This window comes from Ammodytes marinus (assembly GCF_949987685.1).
Source record: "Ammodytes marinus genome assembly, chromosome: 2".
Classification (NCBI taxonomy): domain Eukaryota; kingdom Metazoa; phylum Chordata; class Actinopteri; order Uranoscopiformes; family Ammodytidae; genus Ammodytes; species Ammodytes marinus.
Window position 1 is genome coordinate 33,501,146 of NC_137231.1, and position 26,527 is coordinate 33,527,672.

General features: G+C 38.5%; 4 protein-coding genes and 1 pseudogene across 5 annotated transcripts in view; 2 read left to right on the plus strand and 3 right to left on the minus strand.

The window, feature by feature from the left end:
* The window catches only part of LOC307265478 (SH2 domain-containing protein 3C-like), a gene marked incomplete at both ends in the record, with an annotated part of 68,493 nt that extends 58,750 nt beyond the window's left edge, over positions 1–9,743 (plus strand). Inside the window, 7 exons of the mRNA XM_080047225.1 lie at positions 2,093–2,263; positions 2,415–2,713; positions 3,741–3,856; positions 5,806–5,977; positions 7,378–7,489; positions 8,304–8,510; positions 9,565–9,743. Coding sequence (XP_079903351.1) covers positions 2,093–2,263; positions 2,415–2,713; positions 3,741–3,856; positions 5,806–5,977; positions 7,378–7,489; positions 8,304–8,510; positions 9,565–9,743 — 1,256 coding nt within the window. The remainder of the gene's footprint in view (positions 1–2,092; positions 2,264–2,414; positions 2,714–3,740; positions 3,857–5,805; positions 5,978–7,377; positions 7,490–8,303; positions 8,511–9,564) is intronic.
* On the plus strand, positions 1,551–9,900 carry LOC307265498 (SH2 domain-containing protein 3C-like; the record flags this gene model as incomplete). Its single annotated transcript, XM_080047248.1, has 8 exons — positions 1,551–1,632; positions 2,093–2,263; positions 2,415–2,713; positions 3,741–3,856; positions 5,806–5,977; positions 7,378–7,489; positions 8,304–8,510; positions 9,565–9,900. The coding sequence occupies 8 exons, from the start codon at positions 1,551–1,553 to the stop codon at positions 9,741–9,743; spliced, it is 1,338 nt and encodes a 445-aa protein (XP_079903374.1). The 3' UTR covers positions 9,744–9,900.
* Positions 9,901–15,188: 5,288 nt separating this feature from the next.
* On the minus strand, positions 15,189–17,878 carry LOC307265510 (UDP-glucuronosyltransferase 2A2-like; annotated as a pseudogene). Its single transcript, XR_013845630.1, has 2 exons — positions 17,849–17,878; positions 15,189–16,767 (listed from the first exon to the last, which is right to left on the minus strand). The product of XR_013845630.1 is annotated as a UDP-glucuronosyltransferase 2A2-like (transcript).
* Positions 17,879–18,624: 746 nt separating this feature from the next.
* Positions 18,625–22,938, minus strand: LOC307265742 (UDP-glucuronosyltransferase 2A2-like). Its single transcript, XM_080047537.1, has 2 exons — positions 22,857–22,938; positions 18,625–20,980 (listed from the first exon to the last, which is right to left on the minus strand). The coding sequence occupies exon 2, from the start codon at positions 20,976–20,978 to the stop codon at positions 19,398–19,400; it is 1,581 nt and encodes a 526-aa protein (XP_079903663.1). The 5' UTR covers positions 20,979–20,980; positions 22,857–22,938; the 3' UTR covers positions 18,625–19,397.
* Positions 22,939–24,020: 1,082 nt separating this feature from the next.
* LOC307265764 (UDP-glucuronosyltransferase 2A2-like) lies at positions 24,021–25,601 on the minus strand (the record flags this gene model as incomplete). Its single annotated transcript, XM_080047563.1, has 1 exon — positions 24,021–25,601. The coding sequence occupies one exon, from the start codon at positions 25,599–25,601 to the stop codon at positions 24,021–24,023; it is 1,581 nt and encodes a 526-aa protein (XP_079903689.1).
* Positions 25,602–26,527: the final 926 nt, after the last annotated feature.

Sequence of the window (26,527 nt, forward strand, 5' to 3'; positions counted from 1 at the left end):
AAATAAAAATTATAGATAAAAAATAAATAAAAATACATAGGATAGAAATTAATAAAATTAGAATTAAAAATAGTAATAATAATAATCAATAAATAAAATAACTAATAAAAGTAGTTATAAAAAGTAAATAAAAGCAGGCTACATATATAAATAAAATAGGCTATAAAATATATAAAATAATGAAATAAATAATGAAATAACTGAATAAATTAAAAAGCCTGACTAAAAAGGTGAGTTTTTCGTTTGCCCTTAAAAATATCAACATACATAACATAAGATATAACAAACAACTAAATATAAAGAACTACATACCTGTACATCAACAGCTAACAATTTTAAATCCTTTCATATACATATGTAAATATCCAATTTTATGCTAGATGTTTTTACAAAGTTAACTGAGACACTAAACCACATAAATTGTAATAGAAACTGGAAAATGAAGGTGTACTATCTTTGAGAGAAACCTTCTGTTAATTAAACAATGTTGCGAATGTTTGTTAGAATTGCTAACAGGCGTGGTTGACTTTGACAAGGTGTGTAGAAAAGTTAAATAATACACCCAAAGTGTGTTACATCAAGATAACATCAGTGCAAATTTTCACTGATACTGGTTGCCATGTGCTCTACAAGCAGCAAAATCTACAGGCTCTGAGACCAACAACTACCACTGCCTCACAGTTAAAAGCAAAGACTGTTAAACGTTTAGTAAAGTGCAGCCTCAACAAATCTGATGCAGAGGGTTTTTACTTATTTTAACAGGAAACTTGGGCCCACTGCTCTAAAAATTGCATAACTCTGAGATCCCTGCAGCTCAATAATAGTTTCCTGATTACACAACTACACAGTGTGGGAAATCCTGTCACTAAATCTCTGGGGGTTGACAAAAGCTTTATATGTTCGTTGGAAGTTCCCTCACTCAAGTTTCACTGCTTAGTATTTATGTAAGTTTTGCTCAATAATAAAGGAATTCGAACTTTAAAGGGAATTTAATAGCAGCTACCTTTTGTATTTACCCAGTAACAGGTCAATGAGGGCTTTTACATGCGTTGCAAAACAAGGGCAAGAACCATAAAGGTCACACACTGCCATACACTGTTCAGATTTAGCTTCAAACATTTTCTTACGTCAAAAACAGCCTACATTTGTCTCAGGAAAGATCATGCTTGATACTAGATATGAGAGTTGTAGAGTTCATGTTCTAAACTTGGATTTCCTCTTTCTAGGAAAACCAAAGTTGTGAATGAGAACAGTTTGAAGTTAAGTTGCGTAATCCATTCCTAAAGTGCAGTCCTGTTGTTGTCAGTTGAAATACATCTGGAAGTCGTTATCTGGCTCTGTGAAACCTTCTGGCTTTACTAACGTTTTTTCTGAAGACTCTGGTCATGCACACAGAATCATAGAATCACAGCAGTACTCCAACAAAGACATAAAAACAATTACACTTAAAAATCGCTAAAAAGTATTTATCTTCTCAATATTAATATTTTATCTTTAACTGGTCTTAATCCTTTGATTTTAACACTTACCGGGAGCCTTCCACTTGACAGATGTTGGACAAGTGTGGACACAAGCTTGAAGTTTGTGCGTCTAGCCTCCTTCACTGCGAACGACGGACTGACAGCCCCTATGGTCAGAGCAGCTTTGTGGGTGTAGACATTGAGGTAACAGGACTAAGGTTCACAGTGTGTGGGGTATGTGATTACATTAGCAGCAGCAGGTTAGCTCCACAAGGGAGAGGGGGGTCAGAGGGAGTCTCACGTGGCTAACTCCGAGCTTAACCTCTTAGATGTAGTGCTGAGATAAAAACTGAGATAAGGTTGCAGGTTAATATGGGTCAAAGGAAAAATAAGCTGAGTAGGTGACTAGTGGGTTTAGGCTTTGTTTAATCACATGTTCTACTCTTTGTTCTGTTGACACACTTTATTTCAATTCCAACAGCTGTTAAGACTATGAAATGTTTTTGTTGTCGTAGCTTAAACAATTCTTGCTTCAATAAAATGATCCAGCACAGCACTTTAAATTTAACTTGTGAACACATTGCTAGACATGATACATATTATTCTTTACCCCTATCTTCTTCCATCTCTAGCCCCACAGTCCAGAAGCCCTAGCAGCAGCCGAGCAGCCAGCGCAGCCCCGTCCCCGTCCATGTCCCGGCGTTTGGAGACCGTCCGACCACTGCCCTCGCCCACCAGCACCCTCCACAGACCCAGACAAGCCACTCAACCCAACCAAGACCCAACCCTGTCGTCTGAGGAAGGTTTATACTTCTTCCTACTCCTTATCAGGCATATCATATCATTATATGTAATTTGTTTTCTTTTTGTGAAATAATTTAAATATCATTTTTGTTTATTGTATTTTCATGCTTTTCATTTTGTTTTGTTAAATAAAAACATTCAATCAAAAAGGTGGAAGCTGCTACACCGAGCTGTACCCTGGCACCCCGCAGAGCTACGTAGAGAGGCTTCGGGCTGAGGAGGGTTCAGGGGTCATCGAACCCTCCTCACTGCGCACACAGGACAGGAATGTGTACTTTGCGCCGGTGGTGGAAACGGCCACTTCTTTCAAACCCAGGAGGTACCAGTCGCCGCTGATGCCCATTGTGAATAAACCTTTGGAGGTGGGCATCCTGAGGAGGGTGAAGGAGCTGCTGGCTGAGGTAGACCCCAGGACAGCAGCCAAACATATCACCAAGGCCGACTGCATGGTATAGTAATCAATGTTTTTATTTTATTCTCCTCAATGTCTTTTTACCCCAGCACTTATTAATCTTGTTTGGTTTATTGTGTGTATATATGAGTATGTGCATTTATCTTATTGTATATGTGTTTTTTGGGTTAGTATGTTAGTAGGTTACTATTTATTTTATGTCAAAGCACTTTGTAAACCATTGTTTTTAAAGGTGCTATATAAATAAAGATATTATTATTATTATTATTATTATTATTATTATTATTATTATTATTATTATTATTATTATTATTATTATTATTATTATTATTATTATTATTATTATTATCGTAGTAGGCCTAATCAATATTTTAAGATTAACAGTGGTTGGAATTAGAATGTCCTTGTTGAAATTTTGAGTGGGCCGGCACCTTTGTGTGTATTCTCTACACTATGGTGATTAATGAGCTGGGAAAGTGAGTAGGGGTTGGTGGGGGCAGAGTGGAGTTGCGACACTCTTTGGCATCGCTAGCGGGGTTGTCACGTGTTTAATTTAAGCCCATAGTTATAAATTAATAAAACAAATACTGCTTTGACATATACACAATGTCTAACTCTATGTATGATGGGCAGTGGTAACACGTTCCGTATTTTAATGATATTGGAGGGAGGAGTTTGATAGCACAAGCAAGTATTTGAATGTCTATAGCAAAGGTGCCCTAAGAGCAGCCAATGAATGTCGTTGCATGTAGCTATGACAAAATTTCCTGAGAGCAGAAAGTAAACTACTGCGAACATGTCCTGAGACCAAACATTATCAGCTGCAATGAGAGGAACAGATTTCATCAGGCTAAGATAAGTAACGGATAAGCTAACATTAGCTATGATGATCCTGCTATTTCTATGAGCTAGCTAGCTAATATTGGAAGTTAGCTTACTCACATTAGTTAGCCTAGATAGCTAGTTAAATAACAAGCCTTACTTTAATACATTGACTAAGGAAATCCATAAATAAAAACAAAAACAGGAGTACAAAACAATAATCATGTGTGTGTGTTTCCCAGGTGGCCAGAATTCTTGAGGTGACCCCCGATGTGCAAAGGATGATGGGAGTTAGTTCTGGAATGGAGCTGCTCACGTTGCCACATGGCCAACAGCTGAGGCTGGATCTGCTGGAGAGGTGAGGAAGGTTTCAGGAATCAACCCCCCAAGCATTTCTGCACATTTTTGCACACCTTGTTCTACCTACAGCTCTGGAAAATATTAAGATATTTAGGTAGTGGATCCAGAGACCAGTCTGGATTTTTCTTCAATCTTCATCTCTACATTACTTATTGAAAATGCTATTAATGACAACAACAAATGTATTGGAATTGGGTAGAAATGTTGTCAGTAGTTTATATTATTAAACCAAAATGTTCATTCTACTCAAACATATGCCTATAAATAGTAAAACGAGAGACACTGAACACTTGGAGTGGTCTCTTCATTTTTTCCAGAGCTGTATAGTTTGGTGCAACAGTCCACACAATCATTCAGTGGTGATTATTTGTAGAGGGATAAGATAAGAGACATGATTGTTATATTATCTAAACTCGCTGGCCAACAGCTGAGACTGGATCTGCTGGAGAGGTGAGGAAGGATTCAGGATGTCATAGCTACATGCCACTCCACCTTTAAAGGGACATTGTGTAACGTTTGAAGTAATTTATTAGCTAAAATCAATATCCTCATTCATAAATATGTCCTCATTGGTGTAAAATCACCTCTGTCAATAATCTGAATTAGCAATGTTTGCACATCTTGTTCTGCCTATACAGTAGTGTTGTGCAACAGTCCACACACAATCATTCAGTGGTGTTTCTTTGCAGAGCGATAAGATAAGAGACATGATTGTTATATTAGCTAGACTTGCTGTCCACCCTGTAACAACTCATTATTAAATAAAACATCAAATTGAATACATTTTCCCTTTATCATGCACTAACACTAATAATCTGAATTAGCAATGTTTGCACATCTTGTTCTGCCTATACAGTAGTTTGGTGCAACAGTCCACACACAATCATTCAGTGGTGTTTCTTTGCAGAGCGATAAGATAAGAGACATGATTGTTATATTAGCTAGACTTGCTGTCCACCCTGTAACAACTCATTATGAAATAAAACATCAAATTGAATACATTTTCCCTTTATCATGCACTAACACCCACATTTTGAAATAATGTACATTTCTCCACATTACCTAATAGATTACTACATAATGCACCATATGCATTACATTATCATTTGAAAAGAAAATTGCTACCCTGCATTGTGTTATAACTACTGCATTATGCAATATATATACATATAACAACATTTAAAAAATGCAGAGAAATGAATTGCATATTTGTTCAGGCTGTTTATAACATAATAACTAATGCTGGTGTTATAACATAAAGTGAAAATCTATTACATTTAGACATTGTATTACATAATGCCTTGCTATTAAATAATGCATTGTGGGGGCGCTCAGGCTGCGTAGTGGATAGAGCGTGTACCATATTGTCTCCGGCCTTCGTTGCAGTGGTCGCGGGTTCAAATCCGACCCGTGGACCTTTACTGCAGGTCATCCCCCCCTCTCTCTCTCTCTCTCTCTCTCTCTCTCTCTCTCTCTCTCTCTGTCTCCACATTTCAACTCTGTACCGTCTAATAAAGCTTGAAAATGCCAGAAATACTTTAACTTAAAAAAATAAATGATAGTAAGTAAGTAAGTAAGTAAGTAAGTAAGTAAGTAAGTAAAATGTATTTATAAAAGCACATTTATAACAGTTTGCACTGACCAAAGTGCTGTACATAGTGCATTCAGTAGGTAAACAATGAAGGCAAAGAACAACAACAACAACAACAACAATAGAACACATTAAAATAAAAATATAAAATACATATAACCCAGACATCCACACACTAACATAGACAGTAGTGCAGAGGTTAATGGGGAGGAAAAGCCAGGGTGTACAGATGGGTTTTGAGCCTTGATTTTAAAGGCATAAATGGAGGGGGCATCACGTACTGTCTTGCCAGGTGGCAGTTGGTTCCACAATAATGCATTGTATTGTCCAATTCTTCCATCCACACCCTGCTGCAGGTTCCAGACCATGTCCACCATGTTGGCTGTGGATGTGTTGGGCTGCACGGGGTCGACGGAGGAGAGGGCCGGCCTGCTGAACAAACTCATCCAGATCGCAGCAGAGCTCAAGAGCACCATGGGAAACATGTTCGGCTTCTGTGCTGTCATGAGAGCTCTGGAGCTGCCACAGGTAAACTATGCATCACACACACACTGGAGTTGGTTCTTTTTATGTACACACTAGAAGCGTGTCATACCGTATGTGTTTTTATTCATGTTTCCATGTAAACGGGTTTACCTTTCTTACTGCTTGTGTCGCAGAAGCTGTTCACTGCAGCTAGCAGAAAGAAAACAGTGAAAATTATATGTTTGACATCATACAAGCCTTATGTAACTTTAATAATGTGATGCTTTTCTGTATCTAAAGTATTATCTGATGTATCTCATTTTTAACCCCATGTTACATTAGGGCAGTAGTACTCTCTCTCTCTCTCTCTCTCTCTCTCTCTCTCTCCGACACACACACACACACACACACACACACACACACACACACACACACACACACACACACATACACTACGAAACATAGGGGAGAGAGAACAGGGCGAGATGCAGCACATACAGTATGTCCCTGCTGAAACTCGGCCATGGTTCAGAGTTTAACATGTGACTGTCCTATGCAACAAAACCTGCAGTATAACTCCTGTATGCCCAGTCATACGTTGATAATGCTGCTAAAGCTGCAACATGTCCACATTATCTTTGGTTGGTGTTATAAACCCCAAGCATTGATTAACAAAGAAAGCCTATGCCAATGTTTACTCTACATTCTAACCCCTTTGAATTACACAGGAGCAGATAACATAATGTGATGTACTCGTAGCACCTTTAAGTTCAACCAGCCCACATCCTGTGAATGAGAATAAAAAATGCCATTATGCGACTCCTTTTCTATTTTTTTTAATCACTTTGAACTTTTTTTCGTCTCTTTGTAGTGTCAATGTCAAAGTCAAAATTATTTCTATAGCACATTTAAAAACACCTTCAGTTGACCAAAGTGCTGAACAAGATACAATACAAAATAACATTTAAGATACACAAAACATTTTTTTAGGAGTGTCAAAGTCTCAACTTGTGTTAAAGGCCAATGCAACAAAAAGTGAGTCTTCAGCAACGTATTAAACTGTTCAACTTTACAGGGATCTATTCATTAACACACGGTCATACTGGTGATGTTTTCTTTCCAACGCAACATTTTGGTCTAGTGGTCAGTAATTTATAGGGCCTGTACAATAATCCACCCATGATATGATTAAACTATCTTAAAATCATCTTCAAAAAAACATTTTCCATGATTTATTGACACAGTGGAGAGACAGATGAAATCTGGTACAGAGGGGGATAACGTGCAGAGAGCGACCTAGGCAGCATTTGGACCCGGGTCAGCTGTAACAAAGACTGAGCCTCTATGGGGGGGTTTACTAATACACCACGAGCGCTCCCTCTTATGATCATTTTTTAACTGGTTGAACCAAGTGTAAACCAGAGCAGTCAGGCTTTAAAGGTGATGTTTTTTCTGTGTCTCAGGTGTCACGTTTGGAGCAGACATGGACGGCGTTGAGGCAGCGACACACAGACGGCGCTATTCTCTACGAAAAAACTCTGAGGCCGTTTATGAAGAGTCTGAACGACGGGAGAGGTAGATGTCATATTACAATACACACAAAATGTTCAACGTCACGCCAAAAAAAACAATCAAAACTTGGTTAACAACTCATTCCTGTTTGTCTATTTGTAAAGCAGTCCTATCTTTAAAGGTGGAGTCAGCGATTCAAGAGAATGCTTGACGCCAAAATCACTTTTTCCTCTTAATCAGCAACCCGTCCGTACTTTCCATGCGCTAAAAAGAAATGTGGTGTTAATAGACAGCCTAGGCTCTGTATACTGGTATGTGAACAAAAGGGTATGTAGACAAAAGGGTGCCCACCGAAGCTAGCAACATGCCTGTTTTACAGAGCCTAGACTGTGTATCAACCCTGTCTTTTTTTCTTCAGCGCACACACATAGAACATACAGGTAGCAGATCATGAGGAGATATTCACTGATTTTGACACAATGGGATTTTGACACCAAGCGTTCTCCAGAATCACTGACTCCACCTTTTTAAAATGAAAAACACTGACTGTGTTTATGTAAAGTATAAGACAACATCCAGGTTCCAGCTGACACAAATATAGTTGAATATAATGCGTTTGTATTGCTTTCAAATATCTCCCGTATTGTTAAAAAAATGTGGTGTAAACTGTTCTTCCATTATTTTACTATATTTAAAAAGTTGTTATGTGTAGCCTATAATACAGTATGTATAAAGTCTTAATGGGTCCTTGCTCACTTTTGTACTGCTTACTGAGCCTTTGATACTTTTCTGTGGCTATAAATGTACATTTACAGATGGTGTAGTGAGAAGTATATGTATTTTTATATATATATATTTCATTTTTATTCTTTTCCAGAGAGCTGCCCCCTTTCCAGCACCACCTTCCCCCACGTTCTGCCTCTCCTGTCCCTGCTAGAGAGGAGCGTGGCGGTGGGTGAGGGGACCGAGCCCTGGGAGACGCTGGAAGTCGGAATGGACGTTGTCATGTTTCATCTCGGGGCGGCGAGAACCATCGCACAGCTGGGGGGAATCTACTGCTCCAACGCTGACACCAAACTACAAGGTAAGAGAGAGCAGAGAGAGGGGAAAAAGGAGGACATTATGGGCCAGTTTCACAGACATGGATTAAGCCTAGTCCAGGACTAAATGGAATCTTTAATGGAGATTGTCCATTGAAAGTACAGTACAATTTAGTCCAAAACTAGGCTTAACCCATGTCTGCGAAACCGGCCCAATAACTACATTTATTACTTTGAATAAGCAAAGACAATGTCACTTAGCCCACCACCCAGTGACCACCCAATCATTATTATAATCTTGCACTTTATATAGTTGAATTACAGCCGGACTGGTACATAAGAATTTCACTATGCATTACCCTTTGCAATTGTGTATGTGACAAATAAATACAACTAAACTAAACTAAAGTAAGGGTTTAATTAAATGATTTTAAGAGTTTGCAGCTGCCCAATTTTTACACTAACCCAAAGCTTGACAATTTCATTCAAGAAAATTAAGGAAATTGGTTGTTTCTTGTATCACTGTTGGCCATTTAAGCATGTCTGTATGAATAAACGTTAATGTAGTTCAACAAGCTATAAGCACAGAAATAAATCATAAAAATGCTATGCATTATCTGAAAAGAATCACTAGTATTCCATGTCAATTTGCTTTTTCAGATTTCACCCTCTACTCATTGTAGGATTTATTTGCACCTTGCTGCCCCTCAGTGGTGGTTTTCATAAAGGGTTCAGTGGCAGACACCAATGCACAACATTAATGAACAGACTGAAAACATCACTTCATGGCTTAGTATTCTACGATTAAACAAAAACTTAATCGGAACAATTTGATAAATTAAGTACGGTGGCTTTTACTCAAGTAACTGCATATGTCAATAAAGCATGACAAAAGCCAAATGATAATCTTTAAAAAATGAAATTATAATTGAATAATATTATATAACCAAAACTCTTATCCCTGCTGCAGATTTTCTCTGTCTCTCTATATGTCAATAAAGGATGAAAAATGCCAAAACTTAAAAAAAAAAAACCAATAAAAAATTTTTTTTAAGAAAATTCTAAATGATTTATTTTTATTTGTATCCCCTGTTGCAGGTTTTGCGGAGCAGGCAGACATCCTGGAGCTCTTCCTGACAGACTTCCAGATGAGGCTGCTGTGGGGGAGCAGAGGAGCCGAGGAGAACCAGGCTCTCAGACACGCCAAGTTTGACCAGGTGCTCACTGCCCTGTCCAACAAGCTGGAGCCGCCTATCAGACCCCTCGGACCCCTCTGACCACAGAACTGGCTTTATTTTTATTTTTTGATTACTTTTGGGCAATTTCTATTTCTTTTTTACAAGCTCCCTGGGATGTTTTTTTTTGGGTTTTTTTTACGATTATTTTTGACCAATTTTATGCTTTATTAGATAGTTTGGAAAGACAGAGATGATGTGGGGCGGAGAGGGGAATGACATGCAGGGAACTACCCGGGCTGGATTTTAACCCGGGTCTGCTTTGGAGAGGACTGAGACTCTATGGGGGGGGGGGGGGGGGGGTGGGCTCTAACCACTACACCACAAACACCCCCCTCATTATGTATATTTCTAAGTGAGGAATTTAATGTTTCAAAGTGCCAATGAGTCAGAAATGTAATTGCCTGCGTCTATTATTTTATGTTTCGAGGTTACATACCAGAGGGCTTCATATATCACACAATGAACCATAATGTGAATGTAAGTCATCAGTGTAAATACAGCCCTGGGAAAAAAATAAGAGACCATTTTGGATTTTTCTTCAATCTTCATCTCTACATTACTTATTGAAAATGCTCTAAATGACAATAGTTTTTATTGTGAATGTGTAGAAATGGTGTCAGTAGTTTATATTATAAAACCAAAATGGTGATTTTACTCTAACATATGCATCTAAATAGTAAAACAAGAGACACTGAACATTTGATGTGGTCTCTTAATTTTTTCCGGAGCTGTATATTATATTGTACTGTGCAAGGTTCTGTGTTTCAGTCTATTTAAGTTAACATGACCACTCACTCACTCACTGAAAATCATTGGTGTGACCTGGTAACATTAGCACTGAGTTAAGTTAACCCAGTATGGCTTTGTTGCAATAACCCAGTGATATTTATTGCATAGAAAATGTTTTTATGTCTCCCTGAAGGCTGGACCTTCCCTTCATCTACAACTGTATTAACTGTCTGTTTTATTGTACAACCAATTAACAGTGTATATACAGTATATATTTTATTTGTATTATGTTTTTTTTTTTAAATGTTTTTAATCATTAAGATGTTCTAATTTGAAGTGACTATTTAATGACATTACTTTGTCTGTAATAAGTACTGGGGTCATTTCACTTTCATTTTTTGCTTCTTTTGTTAAATTAACACTGTACAGTTATTCAGATTATCACACATACTGTACCTGTAAGTAAAGCACACAGGTACAGAGCATCTATTGCCTTATGTAGAATTAATGTCTAATATTGATCTAATGTGTGAAATGTGAATAATAAAAATTATTACCTCACTTTTTGGTCAGTTTATCTGTTGTCTTTTTTTCCCCCTAACAATTTTTATTATATTTTCTTTTTTATACAAACATACAAACATTTAGAAATTGTATTTGTAATGCACTTTATATTACTAGAATCTCAAAGTGCTACAGAGGAGTAAATTAATAAAAAAAAAAACATATAAAAAAAAATCAGTGAGAATGAGTGTAGGCCATGTCTGTGATATAGCCTAGCCTAGTTTGAACATAATTGACCAGGTTCAAAAGGACATTCTTGTAATCCAGTCTTAATTATTCCCATAAGGTGTTCTTTTATTAGGAACCGAGCTGTGAACTTAAATAAGATAACTCCTGTCGAGTTATTTATAACTTTGAATCTCTGGTGAGTTTTAAACTTGCCAAATGCTAATGTGTTGTTTGCTAGTTGCTGTGAAGAGATAAGAGACAATTTATCCTGTTTAACTTCATATACCTTTACTTATAAAAAAACATAGTTATATGAAGTTTAACCAATGCCTCACTATACTTTTGTGCTTATGGGGTCAATGTTAAATGTGTTAAATAAAACGCTAAAGCAATCGCTAATCGCTAGCTACATGCTAAGCGCTAGCGGCTAACCAATGTTGTTAGTTGATATTTCTATGTTATGCTAAACGTTAGCTAATGCTAATCGCTATCCTAACCACTCATTCTGGTTACTGGCATGGTGGGTGCAACCATAAAGAGCTATGCACTTATTTTGATGATACTGAAGCACTTTGTTTAGCATAAGCTACTTAACCCACTTTAAGTGTGATTTAATTAATTTGGGGGGTTAGAATGTAAAATATTATACATATTTATAAAAAGGAGTTTAAAATACAAATGTTAAGTTAGAAACATTTCTTTAAAAGATAAATAAATAATTGTTTGATATATTACCATGACAAAAGGTAATTATTAAAATACTAATTGTTGTGATAAATGACAATTAATTTAATTATATGTAGAAGTTTATCCTTGGTTTTAAATACATTGTGAGATACATGAATAGTAATATCTCATGTTGGATACAATAGAACCTGATAACTTAAAATTCTACACTATTTGTGCAGGTTTTCCTGTTGTGAGATCCCAGAAAGAAAGTGGAACTTCGATGGCGAGCTTTGTCCAGCAGAACTGTGGACGGTGTTGGATGCGACATGGCCAGACGTGAACCCTGCCACAGAGGACTTGGAGAGTCAATCGTTCTAACCCAGATAAGATGAACATACATACTAACCTACACGGGTAGTAGTAGTAGAGAAACTTTCTTTCTTTCTTTCTTTCTTTCTTTCTTTCTTTCTTTCTTTCTTTCTTTCTTTCTTTCTTTCTTTCTTTCTTTCTTTCTTTCTTTCTTTCAGGACAATGCACATTAATGAACATGTACAGAGGTACATGTAAAAATGCCAGATTGTAGCCCGGGGGCTAATTTCCATCTGTAGTGCATTAGGCAGGTTGATGTTACAATACAAATGACAAAGATATACAATAGAAACATTTGCTAAATACAAATACGGAGAAACAGAAAGAAAGAAAAGAAAATAGAACTTGGACACGTATCCGGATATTCCACGGAACTATTCACTCATTTGCACCTGAACTATTCCAAAACTATATCTCAAAAGTAGAGCAACTGAGCTGGGGAATCCAGCCAAAAGGACAACACATTTTTTTTAAAGTTTGATATTTAAAAGCGCTTTATTTTAATATTTTAATGTACACAGTATTTGCTATCAATGTTCATTGATGCTAAAAGGCATTACAATCGTTTACAACTATTAAACCAGCACCAACTCCATTCGTGAGTCATCATATATACAGTATACAGCTCCGTAAGAAATTAAGAGACCACTTTAAATGTTCAGTGTCTCTCGTTTTACTATTTATAGGCATAAGTTTGAGTAAAATGAAAATTTCGGTTTTATAATATGAACTACTGACAACATTTCTACAAAATTCACAATACAAATATTGTGATTTAGAGCATTTTCAATAAGTAATATACAGATAAAAGTTTAAGAAAAATCCAGACTGGTCTCTTAATTTTGTCCGGGGCTGTTTATTCACATGAATGAATTGTGTGCAAGGCCTCAAACAGCATTATACCAGAGCTGGTAGAAACATTCTTTTATTGAAGCAATGTTGCAATCATTTGTGAGATTTGCCAACAGGTGTGGTTCCCAACGGCCTATGCCAGGTGTTGTTGTTGCAATTACTTTGTCATTACTCATCAACCAGGCAGTTGGCTTCTGGAGTAAGACTGCAGAGTACAAAACAGAGATCTGTACACGCTCTAAAAGAGGGAGAAATACTCCTCAAGAGTTAAAATGTTTAATAAAGTGAAGACAAGACAAATCAAACCGGTTTTGGGAAACAAGCCCCTACAGGTCCCAACAGCTAAGTATTAGTTTCCTTATTACACAACTACAGTGAGGAAATTCCTGTTGCTAAATCTTAAATGCTTTACAAAAGCTGTTTGCATTTTGTGGATGTTAAAGGAATACTTCACCCGTATGGAAATGAGCATTCTATCATTATAAAATCGCTATTATAATATAATGAATGAGGTTTTTCTTCCCTCAGTCTTCCCTCAGCCTTCCCTTGGCCCAGCTGTCCTGTTAATCCTAACCCTACATGTTACCAGGGAAAAATGTAGGGTGAGACAGTGAGACCATAAAACACTCTTTCTGCCTTTTCTCAGGCTAGGATGAACCGATTTAAAAAAAATTGCACATTTATACTACATAGGATCTCAGAGTTCAATACACCTTTATATTTCCACCGGTGAAGTAGGTCTTAAACTCTCTTGGGCTTCATATGTATGTACATGTCGCTTAATAATGATAGACATCCACTTTAAAGGGAATTTAATAGCAGCTGCCTTAAGAACCATAACTGTCAAAATGTTAAGCTTTAGCTTCTCAAAGGCCTTCAAACACATTCATATTCATATTACATGTTTTTTTCAGCGAAGTACATTTCTGTCAGCTTGAAAGTGGTTCAAACATGTTCCTTCATGATTTTGTTTGAGCTAAAGTACATTTGGCTTACGGAAGAGACTACACTTGATTTAGTTTTAACATTACATTTAACCTTGCATTTAGTATAGTATGATAATCATTCGATGGACTTATAGTCATTACAATTAAGTTCTTAGCCACAATTCAAATTATTTATTTATATATCTATATTTTAAAATGTTTTTACTTATTTAGACTTTTTTGGAGTTTGGGTTTCAAAATTTGATTTTCTTCCGACAGTGAAGCTGAATTTTAGGAAAACTATATTTGTGAATGGGAATTTATGAGCATTTATAAAGTGAATTCCTCTTGTTGATCTTGTCAACTCAAACCTATGAAAGGTATATGGCATATTTATACTTTGTTACCAAATTATTCATCTTCGAGTACTCTTGGTTTTTGGGAAGCCCCTGTTCATGCACATTTAATCACAGTATTATTCCGACGTGAACACAAAATAACTGAACTGAAACTTCAGTTAAAGTGTGTATCTTTTAATATTAATATTTTACCTTCTAAAACTCTTTCACTGGTCTTAATCTTTTTATCGAGAAACTTACAGAGAGTGTGCAACTAGACAGATTTTCACATGTCAACACAAGCTTGTAGTTTATGCATCCAGCCTTCCTCACAGAAATTGACTGACTGTTGTCAAATGGACTTTACGAGCAGGTGGGTGTTGGCTCTGACAGTGTGTTTGGTATGCAGTAACAGGAGCAGCAGGATAGTTACACAAAGCAGTGCTGAGAACAGAGAGTCTCACATGGCAAACTCTGAGCCTACCCTTTATATTGAGTTCAGAGATAAGAAAGAGGTCTGGTACTGTGCCAGGTTCTGTTGTTTTACTTTTGTCATGCAGAAAACAAATTTATGTTTCAGGAAAGCTGAGATCTGTTTTCATGAAAAAAGTTACAGAGTTGAGGCTATGTCAGTCTCTTGATCACTGATTTGACATGGTTACCCAAATGTAATCTATAATAACACCCTAACCCTAACCCTACAACCCCATTATACACATTTGTACTGGGTCAAGTTAACACAGTATTGCATTGTTGCAATAAATGTTAGATATTTAGTGCAGGCTGGACCTTCACTAAATCTAGAACTGAATTGACTGTTATGCTGTATTGTACAACCCAATAACAGAATCTGTCAAATCATTGTATTTTCACTTTGCTTCTGCAAAACACTCTCCGCAACAAAACACGATTGAAGAAATATATACAGTAAATACTAGCAAAAAACATGCAAGCAGGAATGCTACCACATCAATGGAGTTGTACTGGATTGTGGACATCTTGTAGGACTCTGTCCTTAGATGCCCCGCTCCTTTGTTCCTCGTGACAAACTCAATCCAGAACATAGCCCGGTCCAGTGGTTTCATGGGCTGATCTCTGTGCAGGTTGGACAGAGTCTTCATCTTCTCCCTGTATGTTGGTTCATAGAGAACCTTCTTCAGCACATCCAGGAAGTTCTCTTGGTTCACCGTTCCAGGACTTCTGCCACACCTCTTACTTTCATCCTGAATAAGTTGTCATGCTGGTCATACATGAGGGGCAAACCGACCAGGGGGACTCCGTGGTAGATGGCCTCCTGAATTCCATTGGTTCCTCCATGGGCAACAAACACTCTGGTCTTGGGGTGACCCAGGAGGTCGTTTTGAGGCAGCCAGTCCAACAGTAAGGTGTTGTTGCCGAGGGTGGATGGTCTTTTGCCTTTGTGCTTCCAGATCACTTTCTGAGGAAGTTGGGCAAAAGCAGCTGCAATGTCCAGAGCAATGTCTTCTGGAAGTTTTTCCACCAGAGTTCCCAATGTCATAACAATGATGCCATGTTCACCAGAGCTCTGGACAAAGTCCTCTAGTTCTTTAGACAGGGGCTTGGAGGGTTTGCACTGGAATCCTGCCATGTAGACAATGTTTGGCATTGTGGGTCTTGGGAACTCCAATGTAAAATCATTCCTCATCAGCCAGATATCAGCTGCCTGAAACAGCTCCATGTAATGCACATCTTTTCCAAAGTAACGATGGACAAATAGTGTAAAGTTTGAGTCTATGACATACCAAGCTTTAAAACAATTGAGGAAATAGTAAACAACATTCTTGACTCGCTGGGGAAATGTCATCTTGTCAGTCAGCCCTGTCCATGGTATTGGGACAAATGATAATGGGGAAGGTGCAATTACTTCATGTCCGTCATCAAACTCATTTGTCCACCTCACATCTAAAACAAGTGGAAGACCCAAACGGTGACTCAGAAACACCTCTGCACAAACAAGAGGATCCGTCAGAACCAAATCAAATTTGGCATCATGGAGGCTCTGCATCAGTGTGGTATTCTCAAACATCTCCTCCAACATCTGAATCATCTGCTTATCCATCTGATATAACTTTTTCATCTCTTCATACTCCAGGGATAGATGAGTCCAAAGTGAAGGACCTTCCCGGCGCATGTTTAGCACTTTGGTTACATATATCCCAAAGCCTTCCTCATCAAACCCAGAAGGAGAACTTATTTTGACCGACTTCTAGTGAGGGGACTCTGGTTTGATGTACCAGCTGTCTGGTGGCCTTAACACAGTGATCTCATGGCCTCTGGAGTGAAGCTCCTCGACGAGGACTTTCATGTTGATCCAGGCGCTTCCATCCAATGGAAACACCAAGACTTTCCCTCCATATACCAAGGTGGAAGAGCAGAGCAGCAGTACAAGAGCTACAACGGTCGGTCGGAACATCTCTGAAAGAGATTCTGACAAGAGATATATACTGTATATGTTACATCAGTCCCTCTCAAAGTATTTAATTATTACTTTGCATTCAATAACCCCACAAACAACTAAATTATAAGAACAGAATAAATAGATAACAGGGTTGTATAATTTCAGCCTTAACAGTTTTCGATATGTTTGTCCCAGTTATAAGGCTTACTCCCCAATGTTACTTATGCCTCGTTTCCAACGAGTAGGTCAGGTCGGAGCGGCTCAGAGCGGGACAGCTCACTTTTAAAAATCTCGGTGGTGTTTCCACGGCCGACCCTACCCTTACTGGTAGGGCGGGTTTAGGTTGGACTGTGATAGCGGCCGCCAATATATGGGTCAAACTATCGGGCTGTGGTACAACTGTGTTCAAGCCAGTGGTTTCTCGTTTTTGCTTGGGAAAACCAGCCGCTTCTTTATTAATTTCCCCCGTGTTGTGAGCATATTACGCCGGTAACAAAGACGGCTCTGTGCAAGCCCACAGAGACAGTGAGCGAACAGCGCTGGCTGCGGCAGATACGTGACATCGTAGCAGTGGGACACAGTGTAGCCCACTGATTAATTTAATGACGAGGAAACACACCCCACAATAAAAGGGTGCTGCACTCACATTTTTCGCCAAAACACAAGACTCTACTCACTCTTGCCGAGGTGACTACAACCGGCGGAAATTATTATTTCGACCAATCAACGGACGGCAGTGTGTAGGTCCACCTTTTTCGGCACCCTTTCAGGCGGCTGGTACCCCAACGGAGGAGTACCCAAAATAGGAGCGGTTAAGAGCGGTTAGGCTTGCTTATATCCGTACCCTACCCAACTTTTGACACATGAAAAGCCAAAATAACCGGACCAAACCGCTCCGCTCCGACCCGCTCTACTCGGTGGAAAGGAGGCATAAGGGTTGTTACACACCTACCATGTTTGGTTTCCATTGAAATTAACTCTGGTTTGTTTGGTGCACATCAAAAGCGGACCAAACAAGTGTACGAGACCTAGTTAAAGAAGTGGTCTCTGTACACTTCTAGCTTCTAAATACTTGTTCATTGGCATTGATCCTTTGATTGGAATACTTACTAAAAGTTTGCCAGTCAATGTATGAACCAAAGCTTGGTGGTTTGTGCGTCCAGCTTCGCTCACAACAAACTAATGACTGATTGACTGACCGTTGTAAAGCTCAACAGTCAAAGCAAACCAGGGGTTGGCACTGAGCGAAAAGGACTAAAGTCCAAAGTGTGTATTTGGTATGCTGTAACTGAAGCTCTTCTTCTTACAAACTGAACAGGCACCAGTCCCTGCGGATGTTCGAGGATAATTAGCCTTTTGGAGGTTGAAATCCTGGGTGGGTGAAGGAGATGCTGGCAAAAATGGACGCCAAGACAGCAGCCAAACATATCCTTAAGGATTTCTGCTGAACCTATACATTTAGAAGTGCTGTAATCAATATTTGCAGATAAAAAATAGCTAGAATTACTACAATAATGTGACAAGGATCTCGTTGTGGCGAACTATCACCTTACTCATCAATTCAGAATTTTTCGGCTATCTATTCATTTAGTTTTAGCCCCAATTTTTTTTAATCAGTATCAACGCTACTGTCATTTTCAGATGCAACATGCATCTGTTCTCAGGGACAGAATACTGATAAACACAATATGCACTACCTGCCCAGAGGCAAACAATAGACGGACACACACAGATAGAGATTAGCTGGTGAAGAAAACATTTTAAAATTGGATTTTTCCAAAGGTGTTGGCAGATACAAAGCTTGAGTTCTTAACGTCTTACAACAGCCTATTGGCATCTTGTAAAGAATACAAAATAAAATGACTTGTAGGACACAGCTATTTTAAAATATTAATTTTATTGAAAAACAATCATTAAATCTTAAAATATAATTGTCTAGGGTAAACAAATCAAATTCAATCTGGATATCAATAAAGGACTGCATGTTAGTGAGCTACACTTATTAAAATCTCTCATGGCAATATTCATGAATATCCTCCTAATGGACATTCACCATGATCAGCATGTCAATGGATTTTCATGTTGTCATTCAAGAAAAAATCATATATCGGTCGAATTCCTTTTGAGGTCCGATGCTGTTTGCATTGTACATGCTTCCTATGTCTCCTACCATGCATGCAGACTTTCAATGCAGATAATGTACTTGAATGAGTCTTGCTGTTCTGAGTGTGTACCCTCATGGTTGAATGCATTTATTGGAAGTTGTTCATGAAATGTAATCTAATGTTATATGCAATTATACATTTAGTTTTGCCACATTTATCTACAACATTGTCTCTAGAATACATTTCTACAGAATAAAGTGAGCAATTATGTATTTCTCCATGAAATGACATTGTACCAAAGGTGATATAAAGTCTCTGCACTTTGTCCTTTTACATTTACCACCAGGCATTTCTAAGGGCCAGGCTATAAGTCTTGACCTGCATGTTAATTGTTTGGGTGCAATCAGCTACACAGACTCAAGGCATAATAGCACATCATTGCAAGATTCGTATCCTATCCATGACTTAAAATACAGAACAGTTTACTGCCCTTTTTTAAAACAAGGAATCAGGATTTATGTGTCTATGTGACATAATTATCTTGCAGTACTACATCATTCCTTTTTCACTTTGCTTTTGCAAAACACTCTCCGCCACAAAAACACAATCACAGAAATAGATACTGTAAATAAGAGCAAAAGACATGCAAGCAGGAATGCTACCACATCAATTGAGTAGTACTGGATTGTGGACATCTTGTAAGACTCTGTTCTTAGATGCGACGCTCCTTTGTTCCTCATGACAAACTCGATCCAGAACATAGCCCGGTCCAGTGGTTTCATGGGCTGATCTCTGTGCAGGTTGGACAGAGTCTTCATCTTCTCCCTGTATGTTGTTTCATAGAGAACCTTCTTCAGCGCCTCCAGGAAGTTGTCTTTGTTCAAAGTTCCAATATCCAGGACTTTGGCCACACCTCTTGCTTGCATTCTGAATAAGTTGTCCTGTTGGTCAAACATAAGGGGCAGGCCGACCAGGGGGACTCCATGGTAGATGGCCTCCTGAATTCCATTGGTTCCTCCATGGGCAACAAACACTCTGGTCTTGGGGTGACCCAGGAGGTTGTTTTGAGGCAGCCAGTCCAAGAGTAAGGTGTTGTTGCCGAGGGTGGATGGTCTTTTTCCTTTGTGCCTCCAGATCACTTTCTGAGGTAGTTGGGCGAAAGCAGCAGCAATGTCCCCGGCAATGTCCTCAGGAAGTTTTGCCACCAGAGTTCCCAATGTCATAACGATGATGCCATGTTCACCAGAGCTCTGGACAAAGTCCTCTAGTTCTTTAGACAGGGGCTTGGAGGGTTTGCACTGGAATCCTGACATGTAGACAATGTTTGGCATTGTGGGTCGTGGGAACTCAAAGGTAAAATCATTCCTCATCAGCCAGATATCAGCTGCCTGAAACAGCTCCATGTAATGCACATCTTTTCCAAAGTAACGATGGACAAATGGTATGTAGTTTGATTCGGTGATGTACCAAATTTTAAAACGCTGTAAGAAATAGTTAAGAACATTCTTGACCCGCTGGGGAAATGTCATCTTGTCAGTCAGCTCTGACCCTGGTATTGGGACATATGATAATGGGGAAGGTGCAATTGCTTGATGTCCCTCACCCTGAACGATCCATCTCACATTTAAGACAAGTGGAAGATCTAATTTGTGACTCAGAAACACCCCTGCACCGATTGCAGGGTCAGTCAGAACCAAATCATAATTAGCATCGCGGAGGCTCTGCATCAGTTCGGTATTCTCAAACATCTTCCCCAACATCTGAAGCATCTGCCGATGCATCTCATAGAAATTTTGCATCACTTCATACGCTACAGATAGACGAGTCCAAAGGGATGCCCCATTCCGGCGTATATTCAGCACTTTGGTTACAAATATACCAACTTTGTCTTCATCCAAACCAGCTGGGGAATTTATTGTGATGGACTTGTAGTGAGGAGATTCTGCTTTGATGTACCAGCTGTCTGGTGGCCGTAACACAGTGATTTCATGGCCTCTGGAGTGAAGCTCTTCAATTAGGACTTTCATGTTGATCCAGTGGCTTCCGTCCATGGGATACACCAAGACTTTCCCACCACTTACAAAGGCTGCAGAGCAGATCAGCACCTGAAGTGCCACAAAGTTAAGTGGAAACATCTCTGAAAGAGATCCCGACAAGAGACATATGATTATTACATCTTTACTTGTGAAAGTCTTAACTAATTTCTTAAATTCTTGACTATGCATCAACATAAACAACTGAACACAAAAATGGACAAAAGCAGAGAACACAGTTGTCTAATTTTAACCTACTCATTGTTTTAGATGTTGTTTCAGCTATCAGGGGTCCTCATCTTGCAAGAGTCCTGAAGCTATTGTAATGTATGGTGACTGGTTGAATAAAGTTGTAACAAATATAAATGTATATATATATATATATATATATATATATATATATATATATATATATATATATGTATATGTATATATATATATGTATATATATATATATATATATATATATATATATATATATATATATATATATATATATATATATATATATATATATATATATATATATATATATATATATATATATATATATATGTATATATATATATATATAATGTATATGGGGGGGGGGGGGGTATAATTTAATTTGGGGTCAGGGAGTGTGTGAGGAATGGGCATGTGCCTGAACTCAATTGTATTCACACCCATTCATTAATGCATTATGAATAGCTGGCCATTTGTGACAAGGAACACCATAGTCGTACAAACACCTAAAGTTAAATATAAATTATCAGAATTAATTTCGTATGATCAGAGGACCTGTGTGGACAGTCATGGACACACATGACAATCACATTAAATGATCGAGAGAAAAATGGGTAAATAGCTCATAAATTACATCGAACACAATGATGTCTTAGTAAAGAAGATAACTGTCAATCACCTGTTTAACAGCCTATCTGCAATTATTATGAAATCCGTATTCCATAGTTTATTTCATTGCCTTGACATTTGACTTTGGGAGTTAAAGTGCAGTGTACAAAAGAGAAAGCTGTGCAAGAGAGAGTTAAAGGCAAAGACTGTATGTTAAATTATAGAGAAGTGCAGCAAGCCCCAACAGGTCTCTACAGCTCAATAACCAGTCCTGATTACACACCTACTCATTGTTGGAATTCCTGTTGCTGGGTGTTTCCTCTCTCGGGTTTGACACCTTTGTGTTCGTGTCACTCAAAAATAATTTACAATTAACTTTAAAGGGAATTTAATAGCAGCTGCCTTTTGTATTTTACACAGTCCATGGGACTTTTACATGTGGTGCAAACAGAAAAAAAAAACTTAACTATCAATGAAATGTTCAGCTTGAACGTGCTTTAAATATGTTATTACATTGTTATTGTTTTTTTTAAGTACATTTGTCCCAGGAAAGATAATACGGACTACTACTACTACTGCTGCTACACTTGCTTGATTTACTTTTAGCACTTGATTTTCTCTTTTTGTGCATTCATTATGAGAATTGTTGTTGGGACTTTTACAATTTAATTACACCGGGTTCTTATGGGTACCATAAAAAATATGTGTAACTTTTTATAAAACTTATTTTTACTTTTTTAAGAGACCTTAGAGTTTTAATGCTTGGGTTTTAAAGTTAGATTTCTATCCCTACAATTTATAAACTAACTTTAGGAATAGCATAGTTGTAACTGATCCGAGTTTGATGTCAGGTTGGATAATATATTCGTAAAGTGCACAGCTGTCGTTTAGCTTGTCAGTTAAAAACATTTGGAAGTTGTTATCTGGCTTTTTGAGACGTTGTGACCGTATTATTCATCTGGAAGTACTAACAGTTTTTCCGAAGACTCTGTTCATGCACATACATGTAGAATCACAGCAGTACTCCAACATGAACACAAGAACAACTGCCCTGAAGCAACAGTAAAATTATATATATCTTTTATATTAATAATATAGCTTCTAAAACTCTTTCACTGGTCTTAATCCTCTGATACAAACACTTACCAAGAGCGTAACATCCAACAGACCTCTACGTCTCACCACAAGCTTGTAGTGTGCCTCCCTCACAGCCTATGACTGACTGACTGTTGAAAAGCTCTGACGTTTAGAGCAGCTTGGTGGGTGTTGGCTCTGAGACAACATGGCCAGTTTTCCCAGTGTTTGTGCTATGTATAGTAGTTACAGCAGCAGCAGGTAATTTACTCAATTCTGAACAGAGAGTCTCACATGGCAACTCTGAGATTACCCTTCAGATGTAGTACTGAGATAAGAATGAGGTCTGGTACTGTGCCAGGTTTGTATTTGTACAGGTGCTTTTGTACTGCAACTATGCTGTACTGCAACTATGCTATTCCTCAGGAAGCCAGAGATCTGTTTCCATGACATAGTTACTGAGGTGAGGCTGTACCTCAGTCTCTAAAGGACTGTGCAGGTAAACACACCACCACACAGTGAGTCAGAAGTGATCCTTGAGTCAGATTACTTTTGTGTGCCTTTAATTTCACATTTGATTCAAATGTTGCGTAGCCAACCTTTAAAACCCAACCCAATCACAGAAAGACAAGTTTATAGTGAACATCCTTTTAATTTAAAATAATTCTAACAATTCTGAACAACATTTTTTTGCATGATATTATTCAAAATGAACATAATCAATGAAGGAATATATATTAGCGAGCTAGACAGCTTTTTAGTCACTAGAGAGATTATTCATGATTATTCCAATTCACCATTAAGAATATGTTTTTTTTAACCTTTATTTATACAGGTAAATCCCATTGAGACCAGAGACTCTTTTTCAAGGGAGACCTGTTCCCATTCCCACGTTACCATTCACACACACATAGCAGGCTTACTACCAACTGAGCCACAGTCACCCCGTTTATATACCACCATCAACATACCTTCAGTGTTGTGTGAGTTTGAGGATCCTATATCGTCCCATAACTTCTTGTGGTGTTCTGTAGTAATTTTAAAGGTATTTCCGAGAACAGTTATGCAGATATTCAATGCTGATATTCAATGATACATGTTGTGTAAGCCTCAAAATTCTACAAAATAAACTCAAATATAGATTTCTGCAGGGAAAAAAATAAAACAATGTAATTTTTTTCTTTCCAATAAATCAGGATCGATTAAATGTGTCACAATTATCTTGCAGCACTTTCATCATTCCTTTTTAGCTTTGTTTCTGCAAAACACTCTCCGCCACAAAAACTTAACTGTAGAAATGAAAACGGTAAATATTAGGACAACACATGCCAGTAGAAATGCTAACACATCAATCGAGTAGTACTGGATTTTGGACATCTTGTAAGACTCTGTCCTTAGATGCGGCGCTCCTTTGTTCCTCATGACAAACTCGATCCAGAACATAGCTCGGTCCAGTGGTTTCATGGGCTGATCTCTGTGCAGGTTGGACAGAGTCTTCATCTTCTCCCTGTGTGTTGGTTCATAGAGAACCTTCTTCAGCGCCTCCAGGAAGTTGTCTTTGTTCACTGTTGCAATGTCCAGGACTTCTGCCACACCTCTTGCTTTCATCCTGAAGAAGTTGTCATGCTGGTCAAACATAAGGGGCAAACCGACCAGAGGGACTCCGTGGTAGATGGCCTCCTGCATTCCATTGGTTCCTCCATGGGCAACAAACACTCTGGTCTTGGGGTGACCCAGGAGGTCGTTTTGAGGCAGCCAGTCCAAGAGTAAGGTGTTGTTGCCGAGGGTAGATGGTCTTTTGCCTTTGTGCTTCCAGATCACTTTCTGAGGAAGTTGGGCGAAAGCAGCAGCAATGTCCTCAGCGACGTCTTCAGGAAGTTTTTCCACCAGAGTTCCCAATGTCATAACGATGATGCCATGCTCACCAGAGCTCTGGACAAAGTCCTCTAGTTCTTTAGACAGGGGCTTGGAGGGTTTGCACTGGAATCCTGCCATGTAGACAATGTTTGGCATTGTGGGTCGTGGGAACTCAAAGGTAAAGTCATTCCTCATTAGCCAAATGTCGGCTGCCTGAAACAGCTCCATGTAATGTACATCATTTCCAAAGTAACGATGAACAAATGGTTTGTAGTTCGATTCTGTGATGTACCAATATTGAAAACATGTAACAAAATACACAAGAACATTCTTGACCCGTTGGGGAAACGTCATCTTGTCAGTCAGCTCTGCCCCTGGCATTGGGACATAAGATAAAGGGGAAGGTGCAATTACTTGATGTCCTTCACCGTGAACGATCCACCTCACATTTAAGACAAGTGGAAGACCCAAACGGTGACTCAGAAGCACCCCTGCACCGATTGTAGGGTCAGTCAGAACCAAATCATATTTGGCATCATGGAGGATCTGCATCAGTTCGGTATTCTCAAAAATCTTCCTCAACATCAGAAGCATCTGCTCATGCATTTTATAGAAATTTTGCATTGCTTCATACGCTACAGATAGACGAGTCCAAAGGGATGCACCTTTTCTGCGCATGTTCAGCATTGTGGTTACAAATGCCCCAACTTGTTCCTCATCAAAACCAACAGGGGAAGTTATAGTGATGGACTTGTAGTGAGGGGACTCTGGCTTGATGTACCAGCTGTCTGATGGCCGCACCACAGTGATCTCATGGCCTCTGGAGTAAAGCTCCTCGATGAGGACTTTCATGTTGATCCAGTGGCTTCCATCCACAGGGTACACCAAGACTTTCCCTCCATTTGCCCAGGGTGAAGACCAGAGCAGCACCACAAATGCCACCAAGGTCGGTCGGTACATCTCTGAAAGAGATTAACAAGAGATGTAAGGATGTTAGAAATCTCCTCCTCAAAGTCTTTAATTATTTACTTAGTGAGTACATGAATACAAATCAACCTAGCACTGCATTATAAAGACACGATTACTTTTTTAAACATCAGTGCATGTTCCTTTTTATATAAGGAAATAAGATGACTGGCCCTTTCCCAATTCTGCACACACCGAATTTGAACCTATTTTATGACCCATAATGAACATTATTGCTTCATTTACATGGTACTGTTTTGCATGAATCAGCATAGTTTGAAGTCAGGTTGCACAATGCACTCATAAAGTGAAATTGATGAGTTTGTCAATAAGTTCCATCAAGCATTCATGAAGTGCATTCTTTTGTTTGAACTTGTCAATAGAAAAACATCTGTAAAATGTTATCTCTATCTGGCACTGTGAGAATTTGTGACAGTAGTATCCATCTTTATATACTCAAGGGGTGAATAAAGACTCCATTCATGCAAATAGAAATTCATGCAAATAGGAATTACAATAAAACACAAGCAATCCAACATGAAAACACAAAGTAAACTGAAACACAAGTAAAAAACAGGATATACATATAACTTCAGTGTTAAACTTGTAGCTTCTAAAAACTTGTTTATTTATCTAAATTGTTTGATTGGAACACTTACCAAAAGTTTGCCAGTCAATGTTTCTACCCAAGCTTGCGGTTTGTGCATCCAGCCTCACTCACTAAAAACGACTGACTGATTGACTAACTGTTGTAAAGCTAAACAGCCAGAGCAACCCAGAGACACTGGCACTGAGCTCACAGGACTAAAGTCCAAGGGGTGTGTGTGGTATGCAGTGACAGAAGCTCTTCTTCTCTCAAAATAAATAGGCAAAAGTCCCTGCTAATGCCCAATGAGATTAAACCTTTTGGAGGTTGGCAT